Source organism: Fukomys damarensis, unplaced genomic scaffold (genome assembly GCF_012274545.1).
Source record: "Fukomys damarensis isolate Sample0158 unplaced genomic scaffold, DMR_v1.0_HiC HiC_scaffold_16, whole genome shotgun sequence".
In the NCBI taxonomy this organism is placed as follows: domain Eukaryota; kingdom Metazoa; phylum Chordata; class Mammalia; order Rodentia; family Bathyergidae; genus Fukomys; species Fukomys damarensis.
In genome coordinates this window covers 128,979,105-128,999,666 of record NW_022900928.1, presented here as the reverse complement: position 1 = coordinate 128,999,666, position 20,562 = coordinate 128,979,105, and the positions used below count along the sequence as shown (strand labels likewise).

General features: G+C 40.0%; 2 protein-coding genes across 2 annotated transcripts in view; both read right to left on the bottom strand.

Moving 5' to 3' along the window:
* The window catches only part of Psmd1 (proteasome 26S subunit, non-ATPase 1), a 96,537-nt gene that overhangs the window by 74,004 nt on the left and 1,971 nt on the right, over nt 1-20,562 (bottom strand). Inside the window, exons 2-10 of the mRNA XM_010608151.2 lie at nt 20,222-20,252; nt 15,880-15,923; nt 15,054-15,127; nt 14,693-14,862; nt 12,332-12,537; nt 9,852-9,995; nt 8,187-8,413; nt 2,157-2,217; nt 48-176 (exon numbers count right to left, since the gene is read on the bottom strand). Coding sequence (XP_010606453.2) covers nt 48-176; nt 2,157-2,217; nt 8,187-8,413; nt 9,852-9,995; nt 12,332-12,537; nt 14,693-14,862; nt 15,054-15,127; nt 15,880-15,923; nt 20,222-20,252 — 1,086 coding nt within the window. The remainder of the gene's footprint in view (nt 1-47; nt 177-2,156; nt 2,218-8,186; nt 8,414-9,851; nt 9,996-12,331; nt 12,538-14,692; nt 14,863-15,053; nt 15,128-15,879; nt 15,924-20,221; nt 20,253-20,562) is intronic.
* On the bottom strand, nt 2,456-3,412 carry LOC104851013 (trafficking protein particle complex subunit 4-like). The gene is given in 2 exon segments (XM_033764758.1): nt 2,456-3,233; nt 3,336-3,412. Coding segments are annotated over 2 exon segments (855 nt in total).

Genomic DNA, 20,562 nt, shown 5'->3' with positions numbered 1-20,562 from the left:
AAAAAAAAAAAAAAAAGAAAAACCTCCACTATGGATGAATTTCCTACCTTTGTATTTTTTAGAATCATGAGGTCTGTATTATTATTTCGTATTAGGAACTGCAGATGTAACTCGATAGCCATTTCACCACTTAAAATTTTAATCATTTTCAAAGTCTGGTCCTTGGGCTCTGGACTCTGCCAAAACAAACACGAATAAAACTTCATTAATTATTAAAATTTACAAATCCACCTTATTTCATTAGCCCTAAAACCAGGGAATTAAAGAAATGTATGTAAATACAACAAAATTCTTATTTTAATGGCAGAATTAGAAGACACTATCATTATTTGAAAGGGAGAAAATTTATTTAGTTTTTCATTAGATACCACTGAGATAAGATACCAGCTTGAGGGCTGTGGATTTAGCTCAGTGGTTCTGCTGCCTGCCTTGCACACTCAAGGACCCCAGTTTGATCCCTGGTACCAAAAAAAAAAAAAAAAAGATACCAGGTTGATGAAAAAAAGCCACAATTATTTCAAATTGAATCCCAATGTAAAATAGCTTAATAATAATAAAAAAATACTGGTAAAGATTACTGTTAATTTTCAGGAAAATTATTTTATAAGAGAAACTGTACAAATGAGAAACTCCCTATGTAAGACTGAGAAGACTGAATATGCTTAAGCAGCACACACATATGATCTCATCAACTCCCATGGCACCCAGAACGACTCTCCATCCTCCATCCAGGAGAACAGCAAAGGTTTACACACCTGAACATCAGAAACCAAAGTCCTAATGGAGGAAATACTGACATGCAACAGTCCATTGATCTACCATACCCCCCACCATGTCGCATGGACACTAAAACAGTACAGGGCTGGGGCAGTGCTCAGAGGTAGAGAACCTGCCTACCATGTGTAAGACCTTGGGTTCAATCCCAAGTACCATGAAAGAAAGAAAAAAAAAGAGTGAGACAACACAATTCATTATCACTATATGATAAGACACTATTCGTTAAATGTCCTGCTTATTTTTTTCCTGGCACTGAGACTGAACCCAGGCCCTGTGTATCCCCAGCCCTTTTTTGAATATTCTGAGACAGGGTTTCACTAAGTTGTTAAACTGCCCAGGCCAGGCTTAAATTGTGATCCTCCTGCCTCAGCCCGGCAGAATGCAGTTTTATAAGGATGCACCACCACACCCGAAGATGCCATGCCTTTCTGCCCCCCACCTTGTGAGAGATCACCAAAAGGTTGTCTGGGGCTAGGGATCTATTAGCTCAGAGGCACCACACCTGCCTCGCAAGTGCAAGGTCCTGAGTTCGATCCCAAGTACTGAAAAAAAAAAGCTTTTCTAGACAGGGATCATTCTTCAGTACAGGTCTCAGGACTTCATTTCTTCTTCAGGACCACATATCCAACTCAGGACCTTACGCTTGCACAGCAGGCACGGTGCCACTGAGCTAAATCCCTGGCCCTGGATTTGATTTAAGTGCTATTTTGGATGAATCCTTAAAACTAGAGTTTCTGTCTGTTTTGCTGTTTTCAAAAATTTCCTGCAAAAACACAGGAGGGCATTTACCAACCAGACAGTCACAGAACTCATCATGGCGGGGTACTGGCCACTGAGGCAGAGGGAAGAAACCCCCACCTACTGCTGCCCCCAGCAGATTCAGATTTAGCCCTGACCTTTATCCCTTTGTCAGCTTGAAGCAGCTCCAGAAGAGACCTTAGCCCAATAACCATAAAATAAATGCCTGAGATATTAGAATTCCCTCACCATAAGATGGCCCTAACTAGTGCTGACACAAGCCCCGCCTAGTGAGGTCACAGCTCCCCCAATCCCTGGCCAGTGCATCACTCAATCCCACCCAGCTCCTATAAGCCCCCCCACCCCAGTCCCCATAAGAAGCTCTTCCTGTCTCAGCCATGTTGCTTTCTCTCCTTTGTTCAGAGACAGCCCAGAAGACCTTCCAAATAATGAAGGCTTGTTATGGCTAAAAAAATCCCTGTCGCTTCTACTGAAAATCCATTTTTGAAAAATGACTTTGGTATTCAATTTAACAATATATTTTCAAAACAGCCAGTATATATCACTAATTTTAAAAATCTTACAATACACCACGAGAATACATGTTAAATAGCAACTTTAACTTCACATAGTGTACTCACTGTGTCTGGTGTCTTTCCAACAAGTGTATTGCCTGTCTTGTCTTCTGTTTCCATCATTTCACTAAAATTAAGAAAATCAACAATGAGTAATACAGTAACTCTTTTCTGAATAGAATATATAGGCAATATGTTAATGCCACAGATCTGAGACATGTCCAAATGAAGAATTTAAAAAAAAAAAAAAGGTAATTTCCCAAGTATTAAAATAAGAAATAAGAAGAGATTCCTAGGCATCTCTGAGCTAGAGGAAGCCTAGTATTGAATTTCCCATAGGTGAATACAAAAAATGTACAAAGTAACTAGGTTAGTGAAAACCATAACAAAAGCAACAAAAACAAGGGACAAGGTATCTCATCCCATTCTCCAAACAGGTGAAGATAAACCAACCACCAGCTGCAAAAGTAGGAGGTGTTAGGGCCAATTTTTCGGAGAAGAGAATCGATCCCAGCTTGCCTGGGATCTGCCAACACCACAAACTTGATCCCTGTCAGCGTCTGGAAGCAGTGCAGTTTGAATGTGTCTGTCTCCAGAATCTCAATGCCTGAGCTGCCCTGTTCAGGGGACAGCTGAGAGCCAATGGCAAAGAGCGAGTGGAACATGGAGGCCAGCATGAGCCTCTCATTGGAGGTGAGGCGAGGCCGGCCAAAGCGAATGGACACAGGGTAATTAGCAGGGTTACTCAGATACTCCAGCACCTCTTTTCCATCAGGCACGTGCTTGCCGTTCACGTCTACACCACTGATAGCCAGCACTGCATGGCCCACCCGGATGCCATCGCGCTGGCCAAAGGCAACCAGCACACGCTGGTCGTGTAGCTTGAGCAGCAGATACAACGGGTAACTGAAAGTTTTCTCAGCCTCAGCCCGCGGCGCGTAGCTGTCGTGCTGTTAAATCAGGCCGCCAGCTTTGTTCACCATATACACACTAAAAATTGCTATTGCTGTCACTGCGGTGGCGGGACTCGATTGGGGATCTTTCCGATGTCCCCGCCCCAGAACCGCTGTCAAAAGACTGTCCCGGCTTCCACCCTCCCCTTTTCTTCCCTGAGCTTGCGCACTCGGGGCTACCTCCAGAGCCCTCAAATTACGCAGTCACAAGGAAATGATAAATTGCTTCTCATATCTCAGTGATAGAAGAGCACTATATGACTGCTTCAAGCTAGCAACAATGTCCAATAACATAGTGGGCAGCATTCCGGGAGCGCGGCTGGCTTCAAGAACACTGCTCGTTTGCAGCCAAACTTTCCGCCGCCACATTTTTTATGATTTCTAAGAACTTGCAAAACTAACCTACAATGATAGCAATAAAAATCAAAACAGGAGCAGCCATCGCTCAAGCGCCGGGAGGCAGCCTGGGCCCCGATCCACCGCGGGAAGGAGAGCCACGCCTGCTCATGACCCAGCAGCCACCATAAGCCGTCCCCCCCCCGAACTCTCAGACCTCCTGACTGTGCCAGTCTTTGGACCCACTCTGCAAAGACAGAGGTGATCATCAAGGGTATTTTTCTGAGTTCCCAACTTTGAACATCTTTAAAGAAAGGGCGTGGGAAACCTGTAATAGAACGTTGCAGAGTTCAACCATTCAGAAGGATGGGGAACTCAATCTGGGCCTTGCAGCCTGAGGTCAGACAGCATCAGGGGGTTCAGCCATCAGCTAACTGAGATCAGGGGTCTTCCATCCTCGCTCTGTCTGAGCCATTAAATGGTAAATACACTATATTGAAATTTTGTTCACTGCAGACAAGTTCTGGACTGCTTCTTGATTTCAATTTAATTCAGATGATTTAAGGGTGATAAGACTAGTGACTATCATAGGTAGTCAGTGTCCAAGTTGTGCTTGATCTTAATGTGTTGCTGATTGTATCAGTTGGGGTAAAGCATTGCCGTTGATTTGATGAGCTGTTTTCTCTGATGTTATGAAGATGAGAATGTCTGTGGGTCGTTAGAGACACAGAAGCTAGGGTGCAAATATATCAGGAAGATTTGGGTGATAATCCAGAGTTTAAACCAAGGACAGTCCGACAACAAAAATTAAAATGAGAAAACACTTAAGCAAGACACAAGGACAGACTTCCAGTTCACCAATGGCAAACAGTAGGGCAAATGAGGATGAAAAGGCCGATAGTGAACCACCAGGACACCCTGAACTCAAAGCACAGGAAGTAACAAAACAGATCAATCAGGCTCTAGAAAAATTCAAAACAGAAATAATTTCCCAGATAACCATAGAGATAGTGAGCAAAATGGAAGTCGTGATTCGAGACTCTAGAGCAGAAACTGACAAAAAAATAGATGAGCTCAGGACCATGATAGAAGCCATGAAGGCCCAGCATAAGAAAGAAATGGAAAAAATAAACGCCCAACATAGGAAAGAAATGGAATCCATAAAACAGATTCAAACAGATATCCAGGAGATTAAACACTCTATTGAAAGTGTACGCAACAGAATAAAAGAATGCGAAGATAGGCTCTCAGATATAGAAGATAAGATTGCAGTCAGTGACCATGAAAAGAGAGGTCTCTTAAAAACAGTAAGAGATCATGAGAAATCGATCCAACAACTCCTAGATGATGCAAAGAAGAATAACATAAGACTGATAGGAATACATGAAGTAGCAGGAGAAAATACAAATGACTTAAAAAAGCTGTTTGCAGAATTAATGACAGAAAACTTCCCAAACAGAGGGGAAGAATTTGACATTCAGATAACTGAGGCATATAGGACCCCAACTAGCTACAATAAAAAAAAATCTACACCTAGACATATAATAATCAAGATCCCAGAAACCCAACAGAAGAACAAAATACTACAAGCAGTAAGAGAAAAGAAACAAATCACATACAAAGGAAAGCCCATCAGAATCACAGCAGACTTTTCAACACAAACCCTTGGGGCAAGGAGAGCCTGGAATGAGATATTTCAAGTACTAAAAGAGAACAACCTCCAACCTAGACTGATGTATCCAGCAAAACTCTCTTTCAAAATGGATGGGGAAATAAGACACTTCCACGACAAAGAACACCTGAGAAACTACATGAATACCAAACCAGCACTACAAGCAATTCTAAACAAGATCCTAGAAAAAGACAATGAAGGCAACAACACCATGAGGCCCAACAGAGCAAATCAAATAGGCAAGGCAAGAAATTAAAAGGAGAAGGTGAAAAAGTAAAAAGAGTCAACAAAAGGCCAATAACATGTCAATAATAAGTCAGTACATATCAGTTATAACCAGCAATGTCAATGGCCTCAACTCACCAATCAAGAGAAATAGACTGGCAAAACGGAAGAAGCAGCAAAATCTATCAATATGTTGTATACAAGAAACACACCTAGTGCAAAAAGGAGTCCAGAGACTGAAAGTGAAAAGATAGAAAACAATTCTCCATGTGACAGGAGCCCAGAAAAATACAGGGGTAGCAATCTTATTTGCAGACAAAGTAAATTTCAAACCAAAACTGAATCTGGTATTATTGATGTAGGACAGTACTGTATCATACCTCTATGAATGTAAAATATCTAGTACCTGCTTTATGATACATAGTAGGGACCGTGCTTTATCAGAGCTACATTTAATGATATTACTCTAGAATGTTCTCTTTCCAGATGATGATTAAGAGGCTAATAGAAAAAATGGTGCCAGGTACCACAACAGCAGCAGAACTTTGCTGTTTTCTGAATATAATTCTTTTCTTTTTTTTTTTTTTTTTAATGGAATGTGCTGAATGTCTATAATTTTGTTCAGATGACTGCAGAACCTGGAAAAGCTGTTGCTGCTATCGATGCATAACATACTATATTAGTCTTTATATATATATATAAACTGAATTTTGGGAAACTTTAACGGTGCTGCCAACTTTGGAAAAAGTCATCCCAATTTACTGTGTTGAGTTGGCATTGGACAGAAATGGACAACCATATTGGTCTAGAAATGTTAATTTATTTATTTATTTTTTTTTTTTTCCCTGTGTACAGGGGTAACACATCGTACTAAATATGTAAGGTCATATCTACGTGGGTTTGTTTACAGAAACTAATAAAGTATTCTCTAAATAATGAAAAAAAGAATAAGATAAGACTATAAGAGCGAGAAGCAATTTAAATATGTTCAGGGACCATTTTCATCTCCAGAATTAAGGATTATTTTAATGTTACATCATTGCCTTTTCTCTTTTACTTTCCTTTTTAGTTTTATTTTAGGATTCCCTATTTTTAAAGTTCACACAGAGATTTCTTTAACTGAAATACCGAATAGTTTCTTTGGTGTGAAAAACTATAATCCTAATGAGGATCCTAATGAGATAATTAATAATGTGAAATAGGAAGTAAAGGGCTAAAGGTATACGGAAAGTGGGAAGGGTGGGGGAAAGGTAATAAGGGAGAGGAAAAAAATATGAGAAACTGAAAAAATGGAAATAAAGTGTTTCTAAATGGGGAGGGGAGGAGGGGGTGAAGGGAGGGCAGGGACAAGGGGAAAAAATGAGAATCAAGACTTATTATGTAAAGATACAGAATCCCAATGATGAATGTAATTGTATTGTATATCTAGATTGTACCAATAAACTCAATAAAAAGGAAAAAAAATCAAAACAGTAGTTTCCTTGGGGGCAAGACATTAACAGAGGTGTTGGCTACATGTGTGTTTCACTATCAACACTCAATGAACTGAACACTTTAGATATGTGCACTTTACTGTATTTAAATTGTTAACCAAAGTAAAAGAATGGAAGCACAAAGGGATTCAAAAGAAAGTGACAATTCAGATTAAGCGAAGGAGGTCCCAAAGAAGAATAAAAACCAAGCAAGGGAATAAAACAAATACTAAAAACTGACTCAAGAAAACCTTCCAAGGCTGGAGAATTAGCTCAGTGTTGTTGCTGCCTGCCTTGAAAGCACAAGCGTCTGAGTTGGCGCCCCCGTACTGGGGGGAAAAAAAAGGGAAAAAAAAAGAAAAGAAACCTTCCAGCTGCCAGGAATACTTTTGGTAATTCTGAGGAACAGAAAGAAGACCAATGGGGTCTGAAGGCAGTGAGAAAGAAGAGGCAAACTGAGGGCACAGAGGCCAGATCAGGAGCACTTGGCTCTCGGTACCCAAGGGCTGCTGGTTCTAGAAACCAGCACAGCCCTCTAATCTGCGGGTGCTCCAGTCACTTATTTAAAATGACTTAGTGACTGTACATAACCTAAGCATATCTTCCTTTAAATCACCAAGGGATGACTTATAATACCTAAGACAATGTAAATGTTATGCAAATAGTTGTTATAATAGTCTAGGGCTACTTAAAAAGAATCTGTACATATTCAGTACAGATGTACCCCCCCTAATATTTTCAATCCTCAACTGGACGGAGAAGATAACTGTACAGCTTTGCAAGCTATCACCAAGACTTTTTTACTTTGAAGGGGACTAACATTTAAGTTCCAGAAGAATTAGTCTCACTGCTGTGTGAACAACTTTGGAGGTAAAATAAGTAGCTATAACTAAGACATAAACATTTTTAATAAATGATCTAAATGCATAACGAAAGACAGGAAAATAAAATCTAATACTGCATTCATCTAAGAAATTTAGGAGGCCAGGGATTCGGCTCAGTGGTTCTACTGTCTGCCTCACAAGCGCAAAGTCACAAGTCTGATCCCTGGTACCAATAAACAAACAAATTAATTAATTAATTTAGGTATTTACAACTAACAGAAGCACAAAAGGCTGAGAACATTTCTTCCTTCCCAGTTATCTAGCCCAGATACGTTTAAGGAAGATATCTTAAAGACAACCCTCCCAACCCATCTATGGTTTTAATTTATTTCATTAACTATTGCTCATGTTACCTGGTAAGTTTTCCCCCTGGATAAAGCCTCTATTTCTTCTCAAGTTTTCCTTTCTGTACCAGTACAGTGCAAACAGAGCAATAGCCTACCAGTAGCTAAATTTATTTGTCTTTAGAATATGCTATTTATGAACAATAACTATTCCCAAAATGAAATAAAGATTGTTCAGTTAGTTATGATATAGCAAGAGGTAACTCATACCCGTCTTTCTCAGATCCTGGAACAGTGCCAGTGTTGGTGGAGCCAGGCACAGAGGCAATGGGGGTGCCCACAGTTCCAAGATTCTGTATCACAGAGGACAGAAACTGCTGGCTGGCACTTTCATACAAATCAAAACAGATCTGATAAGCCATGAGGAGGTTGTCTTCCTTTACCAGTTTTTCTAAGATGTCACTCACAGCCTGAGGATCATCTAAGAATATTAAGCACTGAAACAGAGATAAAGAACAAGCACACAATAACTGAAAGCTTCATATGCACAGTATCTTGCAGCATGATAAACAGTCAATACAGAACACCATAAAATATAAGCCTAGGCAAACTGGGGCAGAATATCTAGTCCAGCATTCTCTTTTTTTTCCCTTGCCCACCCTTCTTCGATCCCTCAGCATTCTATTTCTAAGCTCAATGCTAGATGCAGTTTTCCTAAAAATGGCATGTTTTCCATTTTTAAAAAAATGAATACAAATTATATTCCTAGGTCTTAAAATTGCACCTGGTACTTAGTATTCAATACTAATTGCTGAGTGAAGCTTGTCTTCTTTAAATCTTATCCATAATTTATATTCAAGCACTCTTTAACTTATATTATCTGCATTACTGTAATGTGTAGGAATCATCATTTACTTAACACATATTATGCTGAGCCAGGACAGGAGGAATTAAACATCATCATGATGCATTTCTTTTACTACTCTTATGATGTATTGTACGTTTTAGCAAAATAATCCAATAAGTTAGGATTTTTCTTTTAAGAACTCGATTTAAATTTGGGGGAGGACTATGTACAATGGATTGAAACCAGACATCATTGAGCTAAATTCACAGCCCTTTTCATTTTCAGAAATGGTTTCCCTAAGTTGCCCAGGCTGGTCTCAAACTTGTAATCTTCCAAATTCGAGAGCAAGTGGGATTACAGGTGTAATCACACCCAGTTCTGTGGATCTTTTTGGATTTTAAATCATGTTGATGTACTGCCTGTTAAAAAGTGTTTTAAAAACAAACACTACATTTTTTTAATTGCAGAAGGACAAGGAATAAAACAGCTAAAAGATACAAAATTGCCTCCAAGGGATGAAACTGAAAGAGGGGAACAGAGTGGATTTCCCTCTAAACAGAACTAAAACTGAGCTATACCTTTCTATTATATTTTATTCTGGTTATTTTGAGACAAAAGTTGCTAAGTTGCTAAGATGCCAGGGCTGGGCTTGATTTTGTGATGCTCCAGCCTCAGTTTCCCAGATAGCTGGAGCACAGGTGTGGAAAACTACACTTGGCTCACCTTTTTCCCTAAACTTCTTTGTTCTCAAGACATCCTTAATTGCTTGATTTAAAAAAAATATATATATATAGATATAGATATAGATATCTATATCTATATCTATCTAGAGAGAGAGAGAGAGAGAGAGAGAGAGAGAGAGGGAATGCATTGTAACAGAACAGTTCTTTAGGGTTGTGAGACTTCATTTTTGTCAGCAAAAAGGAATGCAAAGCATACATGGTAACCTCCTAGGCCTGTTGTAAAGGTCAAATGAAATACAAACCCACTGTAGTACTATAATGTCACATACAAAACTTAAATAGTGTAATACACTGTAAAATGGCACAGCACACCATGGAGAAATGTAACAATGCAGTGCAAACTACCTGACAAACATTGATGAAATCAGGTTTCTCCAAGTTCATGTAGATTTTAACCAGAACTCTTAGCACTTTATTCCGGAACTGTTTATTCTGCATTAAAGACATGCAGAGCTTGAGGCTATAAGCTAGCATTCCCGGGACATCATTCTGAAAGAGATAATTTAAAGATATTATTAAAAAAAAAAACATTATTATCTGGCCTTTGAATCATTATGTTTATTTAGACAATGAACTATTTAATCTACCTTCATTAGTTTTTCAAGGTAGTCAATATATTAAACCCCTTACATAAAAACTTTAAAAATTTAAACCATTTTAGAGGTAAATCTGTTTGGGGTGGACACAGGATAGTACTAGGGACTGAACCCAGGGTGTACTGACCTACATCCCTCGTGCCATTGTTTTTGGTTTCTTTAGACAGGGTTTGTTAAGTTACCCAGGCTGGGCTCAAATTTATGATCCTTCTGCCTCTGTTTCCCAAGGAGCTGGGATTACAGGTGTGTACCACCATGCCTAACTAGAGGGAATCATAAAAGAATTACATATGTCCATATCTTCATGGACAAAAAATGGACTGAAAACAATTTAATATTTAGTAATCACTGAGATCCCCACTATATGAACATAGTATAGTACAACAGTGTGATGTTCTTATTATGAAAAGGTATTTTCAGCTCTCCATATTCAGTAGCTATCCTTTGCAATTTGGGTGTGCTGAAGACTTTCTGCCTCTCGCCTTACTACTAGGCTTGCTCCCCAACTTAATGCCTATATTCACTTGAGGCTAGGAGATACAATGTTACAAGACTGGTGCAAATATTCAGGGCTGTTCAATCTGCCTGGTACTCTCCCTAGTTCTTACAAGCATCCCCAATATTTGAGAAACTACCTGTAGCAGTCCTTCAACATACAGAAGAATACCAAAAAGCTATAAAAGTGTTTCTCAAAAATAAGTTGCTGATTCACCAGTGCATGACGAAATTAACTCAATGGTGTATGACATTTTTTTTGGGGGGGGGTACTGGAGATTGAACTCGGGACCTTCTGCTTATGAGGCAGGCAGTGGAACCACTGAGTTAAATCCCCAGCCCTGACTAATGTATTTTTAAACATTAAATACTAATTTAAAATACCTATATTATGCCATAAAATAGTAAGTGTATTGTTTCATAATTCCACCTGTATGTACACATGCATTGGGATGCAGAGAAAGATGAATTTTTTCTATTTTTGGGTTGAAACAGAGTCTCATTCTGTAACCCAAGCTAGCCTTGAATTTGCAGCAATCTTCCTGCCTCAGCCCTCCAAGTGCTGGAAATACAGGCATGTGTCACCATGCCCAGTGCTCTGCTTTATTTGAAAACAAACAAACAAAAAAACCCAACAAAAAACACACAACATTTATTGCCCCTTTACTCTCTGACTGTATTCCTTCTGGATTCCCCCAACTCAGTTCGATTTGAGTATGAGTTTTGATGGTTTTATTTGCCAGTCTATCTCCAATGTCTCAGACACCGTTTGGCACATACACAACATTCAAAAAGTATTTGCTGAATGTCTGACAGCAAGTGATTAATCTTATTCATGTGAAGACAAGAAGAGGCTAAAAATGCAGAAAGATAAAACTGAGAGTGAAACAAAGACCATTCTGTCACATGGTCATCTATGGCCATACCATGCTGAACGCACCTGATTTCGTTTATCACATGGTCACTGGTCATCCATTTACTCATTTAATCTTCTTATTACTGCTAAACACTGATTTTGGCTATGAGAGCACAGTGATGAAAAAGGCACAAAGTACCGCTCCAGACAAACTTATAATGTGGTGGGGAAGCCAGACATTAAATACATAATGAAAGTTTCATTACAAAATGATGAGCTGTGAAAGAAACAGGGCTCCAGGAGATGAACAAAAGAAGTGGACCAAGCGTCTGCAGGAGGGTGAGGAGGGCACAGCCCTGGGGAATGCTGAAAGCCTCCTTGAATGGTGGTGGCTGAGCCAGCTCTGACCACAAGCAGGAATGAAGCAGATAAAGGAAAGGACTGTTTTCGGCAGGGGCAGAGACAGGGCAGATACATCAGGAGACGAAATATGGCCATGATGGCAGGACAGAGCACTCGCTGGTGGATAAGGGAGCACTGAGGCCAGCAGCCCTGCAGATAGGGATTATTCCAAGACACTCTCAGATCAGGAATCTAGTTGATAGTTTCAACATAATAGGTATTAAAATACTAGTTTATCTGCAGGATCTCCTTAAAAAGGGCAGGGAAATTAATATAACTGCCTCACGTAAGACTTCAAAGTAATAAAGAAACATGGCAGCATAAAAGCAGACATTCTTATGAACACAAAGTTTATATATAAATGTATTTCCTAAAGTACATTTTCTGTCCTCTACCCAGGAAAGTAGCAGTTTGAATAATTTGTGTTGCTGACTTCCCTACAGTAAACAATCTCTAAAATGCCACTGTGTACCTACCGATTCCAGTATGGTCGTCTCAAAGACATCTAGTCTTCGTGTCTCTAAAGCGATACCAATAGCCTGCTTATACCTGTGATCATCTAGACATCGCTGGAACATTTTATTCACAATGCCTTCCAATCGCTGGTCAATTGGTTTTTTTTCTCCTTCGGGCAAATCTGCATTTTCCACACACTGCTTGGTATAGTGATCAATGCATTTTGCTATGGAAAAAATAAAGCAATTCAGATTATTTTCTAAATTGGGCCAAACTACCAAAAAGGACATTGTATTGGTTGACATTCCCACTGCTGGGACAAAACACCTGAAACCCGCAATATACAGGAGGAGAGGTTTCAGTACATGGTTGTTTGGTTCCAAGGCAGAAACCGAGCAGGACTTGGGAGAAAGAAAGCTGCTCACCTTGCAGAGATAAAGAGGAGAGGGGACAGGGACCAGATATAGCACCCAAAGTCACACCTCACACCCACCTGACACACAGGAAGTACGCGTTAATTCCCTAAGCTGGCTCAAGCCAATCAAGAATGACAACTGAGCTTAACTGACATAGACACTGTCTTCTTTAATAAGCACATATACTACAACTACAGCAGACCCTCAAGTTACCACTGGCCTGACATATAAACAACTTGGGTTACAACCAAAATTTTAGTTGTTTTTTTTTGAGACAGGGTCTCACTACATAGTTGAGACTGACCTGGAACTCACTATGTAGCCCAGGCTGGTTTCGAACTCACAGTGATCCTCCTGCCTCAGCTCCCAAGTGGTGGGATTACAGGCATGCACCACCACACCCGGCTTTCTGGAATTTCAGTTTTAATTTACAACCAAAGTCTTGAGTTATGACACAAATGACGGTCACTTGTTGCTGCCAGATGGTCTCAGATACAGATTTAACCCTTAAAGAGTTCTGGAAGGAACATTACAACATCCTTTCCTGTACCAGGTTAATTGAGAAATCCTGGGCCTGCCAGGCAAGGTGGCAAATGCCTGTAATCCCAGCACTCGGAAGGCTGAGGCAGGAGGAACGCTGTGAGTTTGAGACCAGCCTGGGCTACACAGTGAGTTCCAGGTCAGTCTCAAATACACAATGAGACTCTGTCTCAAAAAACTAAAAGTAAATAAATAAATAGTAAATAAGTAAATAAACCCCCCCAAAAGAGAGAGAAATCCTAGGCCAGTGTCTAAGGACACTGAGATCTCCCTACATATGAGAGACTTTGAAGGCTGTGTAGAGGAGCCTGAGCCTTCAATTGAGCTACTTGAGTTATAACCAGCCCTCGCAAAAGAACTGAGTTCGTAAGTTAAGGGTCCACTGATCAAAAAGCAAATTTTAAAACCATACAACTTATACTTTTAACTGAAACTGTTCTCTTTATGAATAAAGGTCTATACACCTATTCCAGTACAATTCACACTACCCAAAACATTTCTACATTACTACCTTGTTTTGACCAAAATTATGTTACTCCACTTGATTTAGCTTACTCAAAAGGCTTGGCTACAAACAGTCACTCTTTCAGTTTCAAAAAAATTTCTTTGTCATTATTGGTTTTTTTGAGAGGTATATAATAGCAATTATTACACAATATATATTAGACTTCTTCATACTAATCAGACTGTTAGCATCATGAGAGTGAAAGCCATGTTTAAATCATCTTTATAAAGTAATGGCCAGGCCTGGGATTTAGCTCAGAGGTTTGGGGGTCTGCCTTGCAAGCGCAAGGACCCGAGTTCAATACCTGGTACCAAACAAAACAAAACAAAAAGTATATTAAATGATTTGGGCCAGGGATTTAGCTCAGCGGTTCGGTGGCCTGCCTTGCAAGCGCAAGGACCCGAGTTCAACCCCCGGTACCAAAAAAATAAATAAATAAATAGTTAGATAAATAAATAAATAAAGTAATGGCCAAATGACCTAGAATGTGCCACAGCTTCCTTTGAACCAGACATTGATGTTAGTTTCACAAAAACAAGGTCAAATATCTCACGAGCTCTGTGTTTACTGTCTATAAATAAATAAATAGTTAGATAAATAAATAAATAAAGTAATGGCCAAATGACCTAGAATGTGCCACAGCTTCCTTTGAACCAGACATTGATGTTAGTTTCACAAAAACAAGGTCAAATATCTCACGAGCTCTGTGTTTACTGTCTTTTTGTAATGTTGCAATAAAAATATTTTTTAAAGAAAGTTTTGTTACATACAGACATTATATATTTCAACTGTGGCCAAAGATAGCTGCTCCTCTGTCTCGATGTAGCCCCAGCAAGCAAAAGGCTGGGCTCCTATGCACTAGAGGAAGCAGAAAGCCATAAGATGAGGCCTCGAAGCCTTAGCAGACAAGAGATAATTACCTATGATAGTCTCCACGTACTCAGAGTTATCATTGACGTTGAAGAGGTCACCAGCTCCAAGAGCATAATTCAGAGACTCCTCAAAAGCTCCCAGGTGATAAAACACTTTAGATGCCACTAACGCTGCAAACTGCCGACTCCGGAAACCTTCGTCTTCATACAAAACTTCTCTGAAAGAAATGAGGAAGGACAGGACTCATGTAAGCTATGATTTTCCTTAAAAAAAAAAAATTCCAATTCAAGTACTCAAGCTACAATTCAGCTGTGTAATTCTAAATTAGTAAACCCTAACAATCACATCCACAGACCATCAAAAGTGATCTGCATTTTTCAAATGTACAGGAATAATATAGTTTCTTACATTTTGTCTACAGACTCAGAAATTTCTGCCCAGAAGTCATTGACAACTGCATTCAATTTGTGTAGTGCAAATTCCTGTAAAAGATAAAAACAAGATTCTATTTTCAGGCAGACTAACCATTGCCCTTTATTTAAAATTTCCAACAAATACTCAGGTCAACTCCTGAGTAACAGTCATTAAAAATTTTAGTTTATGGCAACAGCATATATCGGCAAGTATAAACTAATTTATACATTTCTCTGAATTTACATATTTCCTTCCTGTTTTCAATCATAAAACACTAGACTTCCCAGGACTTGGGAGGCTGAAGCAGGCGGATCATCATGAATTTGAGGCTAGCCTGGACTACACAGAGAGACTTTCTCAACAAAACAAAACAAATCAAAACAAAAACCCTAGACTAACTGTACAATGTCACTCTTTACCATAAGGAAGGTTTCCCTTCTCAGAATACATAGGACCGACTCCAAGTTGCTAGTTTAGATGAAAATAAATGTCTAGAGCTACTTGAAGCACATTCCAAATTTCTATCAAATGAAAATAAATTTTAAATATGTGATGCAAAAAAAACAGCTTTATTTGCTTCTGTTGATAAAGAAACTGGAGGGTTATTCAACTGCCATTTTAAAGTTTATTTGCTTTAGCTTTATTAACCTTAAGGAAAATCAACTGCTACTCCCAAAGGACTGTCCTCTCTGGCTCCATTTCAGTGCCTGGCTACAGGGCATACAGGAGGATTACTTTAAGTGATAGTGAAATATCAATATAAAATTCAAAAGTTGTCACAATTCATAGTAGGTGTAGTGACATTTCCTTCAACTCATACCTTAAGCTGTGGTTCTTCTTCATCCAGAAGAGAAATAATTCCAGCTATAAGACAAAAGGTATATCACAATTATGAAACATGCTCACTCAGAAATTACTGCTTGGTCTGGAGCTGGGGATTTAGTTCAGTGGCACTGTGCTTGCCTCACAAACGCAAGGTCCTGAGTTCGATCCCCGGTACCAAAAAAAAGACAGAAAGAAAGAAATTAATGTTTGGTCAAAACCATATGACAATAGGAAAAAAGTCATTTTTGTGGGGTGACTTCACTAGGAGAATGATTATTTTTCTATAAAATGGTGTTTATACTTGGAAGCCACAGGATTATTAATCCCTCATGATACCATATTATCTCTCCTATTCGCCCAATTCAAAAGTTCTCTAAGTGTGGCTCCTAGACCAACATCATTGGCCTTACCCCAAAACAAATGCAAACTCTTGGTCCTGCGCTCAACCTTCTGAATCAGAAAAATATGGGCTTATGCTGGTAACAAGCCTCTTCTTTCTTTCTCTTTTTCCCCTGTGATTCCTGTGTTCGCTATACTTTGAGAACCACTGGTCCCATACAATTTTAGAATAACATTACACAAACCAATAGTTCTAAAATTACTTCAGAAAAAGGTGTATTTAGCATCAAATGAACAGAGTACATTTCAATTATTTCAAGGTGCCCATATTACAGCACCTTCTTGCTATTACAAGCAACCAAGAAGATTTCACTAAATAATGAGCAATCTTACTCATTCCAAATTTCATTATCCAAGCACAGTACTCCCCATATGGCTTAGCCTCAATGGGTTAGCACAAACAGAGGAGAGTAGATGAAATAATTATCCCCAAAAGAACACACTTTTATACAGTCATGTCAAAGGGATTAATGAAAAAATGATATGAGAAATTTCGTTCTTATACCATAAAGAAAAAACTTTCTCAATGTCTTCCTCATAGGTCTTAAAATCATTCTGAAACACCCAGTTGAAACGGTGACCGATTAAAGTATACCAGGCTCAGCTGGGAGTGTGGCGCACACCTATATTCCCAGCTCTCAGGAGGCTGAAGCAGGATTGTCCCAAGTTCAAGGCCAGCCTGAACTACATAGCCAGACCTTATCTCAAGAAACCAAAACAAGAGTGTCACAGCAATTTCAGTTATTTCTAACTGATAAGTATCAGATTTGCCAAATACTTCAAATCTTTAGATGCCATACAGGAAAGGATACAAAATCTAACATGCAAAACCACCACACTACTATCCTCAAAGCGTAAAAGCAAAAAGAACTTGGTACTCTAGGTTGGTATAAGATGCCCACAACAGAAATGCTGAATAGACAGTATGGAGAAGGGATAAATTAATAAATCCAATAAATAAATAAATTCAATTGGGGAAGAAGGGGACAGTAATGTAGAATAGATGATAAGTCAGAATAGCAGATCATTTAATACTAAAAATGTTATAGATTACCTATTATCAACCAATGGTATACATGAATGGCTTTTTAGCAAAAGAGATGGCTTTTTTTGGCAGTGCTGGGGAATGAATCCAGGGCCTCCTGCATGCCAGGCAAGTGCACTGCCACTAACTCCATTCCAGGCCCTTTCAATCTTTTTTTGTGTTTTTGGTACCGGGGATCGAACTTGGGTCTTTGTGCTTGCAAGGCAGGCAGCCGAACCACTGAGCTAAATCCCTGGCCCCTTTCCAATCTTTTGACTGAGTGTCTTGCTAAACTACTGGGGCTGGCCTTGAATTTGTGACCCTCCTGCCTCAGATGAGCTTTTATACTCTCTTTAGTTCCACATATGGCTAATTTGTTACATAGTTGTCCTAGAAAGGCAGTTTCTGGCCACTGAAAAGAACTAAATGAAATACTGTACAAGCCATACATTAATATTTCACATCTCAAAGGCAACAGAAGTAGGGCTTGATGCATACATCTGTAGTCTGACACTTGGATGACTAAGGCAGGCAAATCAAGCTCAAGGCCAGCCTGGTCTATATAGTGGGTTCAAAGTCAGTCTGAACTAACAGCAAGCCCCTGTCTCAAAAACAAAACAAAACAGCTGGGGGTGGGGTGGGGAGGTGGCGCACGCCTGTAATCCCAGAACTAGGGAGGCTGAGGCAGGAGGATCACTGAAGTTCAAGACCAGTCTGGACTACATAGTGAGTTCCAGGTCAGTCTCAACTACATAGTGAGATCCTGTCTCAAAAAAACCAAAGCCAAAACCAAACCAAAACAAAACCCTAGATGAAACAGACACCTCCTTTAGATGGAAGAGGGAATGGGAAAGGTGTAAGGATGCTAAAAATCTTATGCCATAATAGGAACTAAGTAGATACTGTCTAAAATTACTGAGCCAGTTGATAGCAACATTTGTATATTATTTCTCAATATGGAGCTATGTTCCAGAAGACACAACTTTAAAAGTTGAAAATGGTTGCTTCTGGGGAGTAGGAAGGAAAAAGAGGAGCGGAAGACTGTTATCTTTAGGCTTTTCAGCACTCTCTGCTCCTACATTACCTATATTAAATCTAACTCAATTTAATCTCTCTCTCCAAGTAAGCAAGCACCTCTTCTCTCTCCACTTCCTTTCATAGTCAAACCTCTGGAAAAACTTCACAGTATATACTGACCTCTTATTCACCTCTTCCTTCACTCTTTCTAGTCCCTACTGACTGTCTAGTGAATAAAGGAACAAACGGGCCTGCACCAGAACCAAGCCACTACCCTGTTTAGCACCTGGGACAGATCTTAAACCAACAGAAGCTGTAGGACAGGAAACATCCTGCCACTGTAAAGAGGTGAATTCTATTATATTTCCATCAAGGCTTTTTTCAGCCTCTACTTAAAATCTAGAGACTGATGTACTGATTGGCTGGTTGACTGGTTTTTTCCTTCAAGACCTACTTCTGAACTTCCGCCATGCATTCAAGCAATGTTCTAAGACTTGAGAGAAGACAGTCAGGAGGCAAGAAAACAAGGTCATTACAGAATCGTGATGGAGAGAAGACGGCTAGTGTGTTTTAACAGAGTGCTCACTGAACACTAACACCTGAGTTAAGTCTAAAGGATGAGAAACAGAAAACTTGAGAAGGAGGAGCTCAGAAAAGGAACATAATGCGTGAAGCTCTTCAGAAGGAGAGAAACTGAACAAAAAGGCCAGTGTGACTGTGATACAGTGAGTGAAGAACAGAGCAGGAATAGGATGAAGCAGGAATTAGCTCACAAAGGTATTTGGGCTAAGAATCTGGAATTTGTTCTAATTATAATGGAATCAGTGAAGGAGTCTATGCAAAGAAATATTCTGTGACAATGCTTTTTAAAAATCCAAGAAAACAAATTTTAAAAGGGGTGCTGAAGGAAAAACAGTCTTAAGAGTGTTACAGTAACCCAGGCAAGAGATGAAGGTACTTTGGGCCACACTGGAAGAAAACAGCTGTAGGAGGTAGATGTAAAAACAGAATGAAAGGGCCGGGGATTTAGCTCAGTGGTTCGGTGGCCTGCCTTGCAAGTGCAAGGACCCGAGTTCAATTCCCCGGTACCAAAAAAAAAAAAAAACACACACACACACACACACACACACACACAAAAACAGAATGAAGCCTACATTTATAGGTGGCAAGAAATTTGATGTTTTCCCCTGGAGCCCACTAAATGGAAAAGTTCTTCCTTATACTGAAACTCATCTCCCAAGCATTTGTATCTCTCAAGGACAAAAGTCTAATTCCAGATACAAGTAACGACTTTCTAAGTGTTTGAAAATAACTATTATGTCTCCCAGTATCTTTACCAATTTCCTTAGCCAATCCTTACAAAAATAAGGTTTTTGGTGCCCCTACCATACAGATTACCATCTTCTAATAACCACTGTGTTTACAACAAAATATTTGTGAGACAAAGCAGAGTAAAAAAGAAGAAAGGGTATGTATGCAAGTATGGGAAAAGAAAGCACCAAAGCAGTCTGTAGTAGATCAAAAGTTGATCTCTAAGTTGGGAGGATGAGGCTACCCCAAATTTGAGGCCAAGGCTGGGCTATGCAGCCAGACACTGTATCCAAAAAAACAAAAAAAAAAAAAAAAAGTATCTCTAAAATCTCACCACACCTGCCTTTAATCCCAGTGCCACTCAAGAGGCTGAGGCAGGAGGATCACGAGTCTGAGGCCAGCATGGACAACATAGAGAGATCTTGTCTCAAAAGACCAAAACCAAAACAAAACGAAAAGGTTGACCTCTGTAACATATACCATTTCAAACGTCACTTCATCTATCCCCTTAACACAACGGTTTAACTGTATGAAATCTGCCCGGCAGACCCTCCTCAAACTTGCTCTGGGATGCAGAGGACTTAACTGAACACCTCCCTCAAGAGGGGAAGCTGATGCTGTCTTCGGGGGTGCGGATTTTACTGCACACACAACTTCTCTGGGTCCTTTAACCAAATGCCATCGAAGTGGGACAGGATCTCGGCCCGGTGCAGAAGCGCCTGGGGGCAGCGAGCGGCCCGAGTAGGGCCCCAGACCACCTCATCATCTGCGGGCGAGGGCTGCGGTCAAACGGCCCCACACGGCCACGAACGACAAAGACAGAAGACACGGAGACTTCGGGGTCCGGGCCCGGCCGGGGAGTGTGGCGGGGAGAGGCGGCCGACTCGGTCCGACGCCTCCGATCCCAAGGGGCGCAGGGCCCCCACG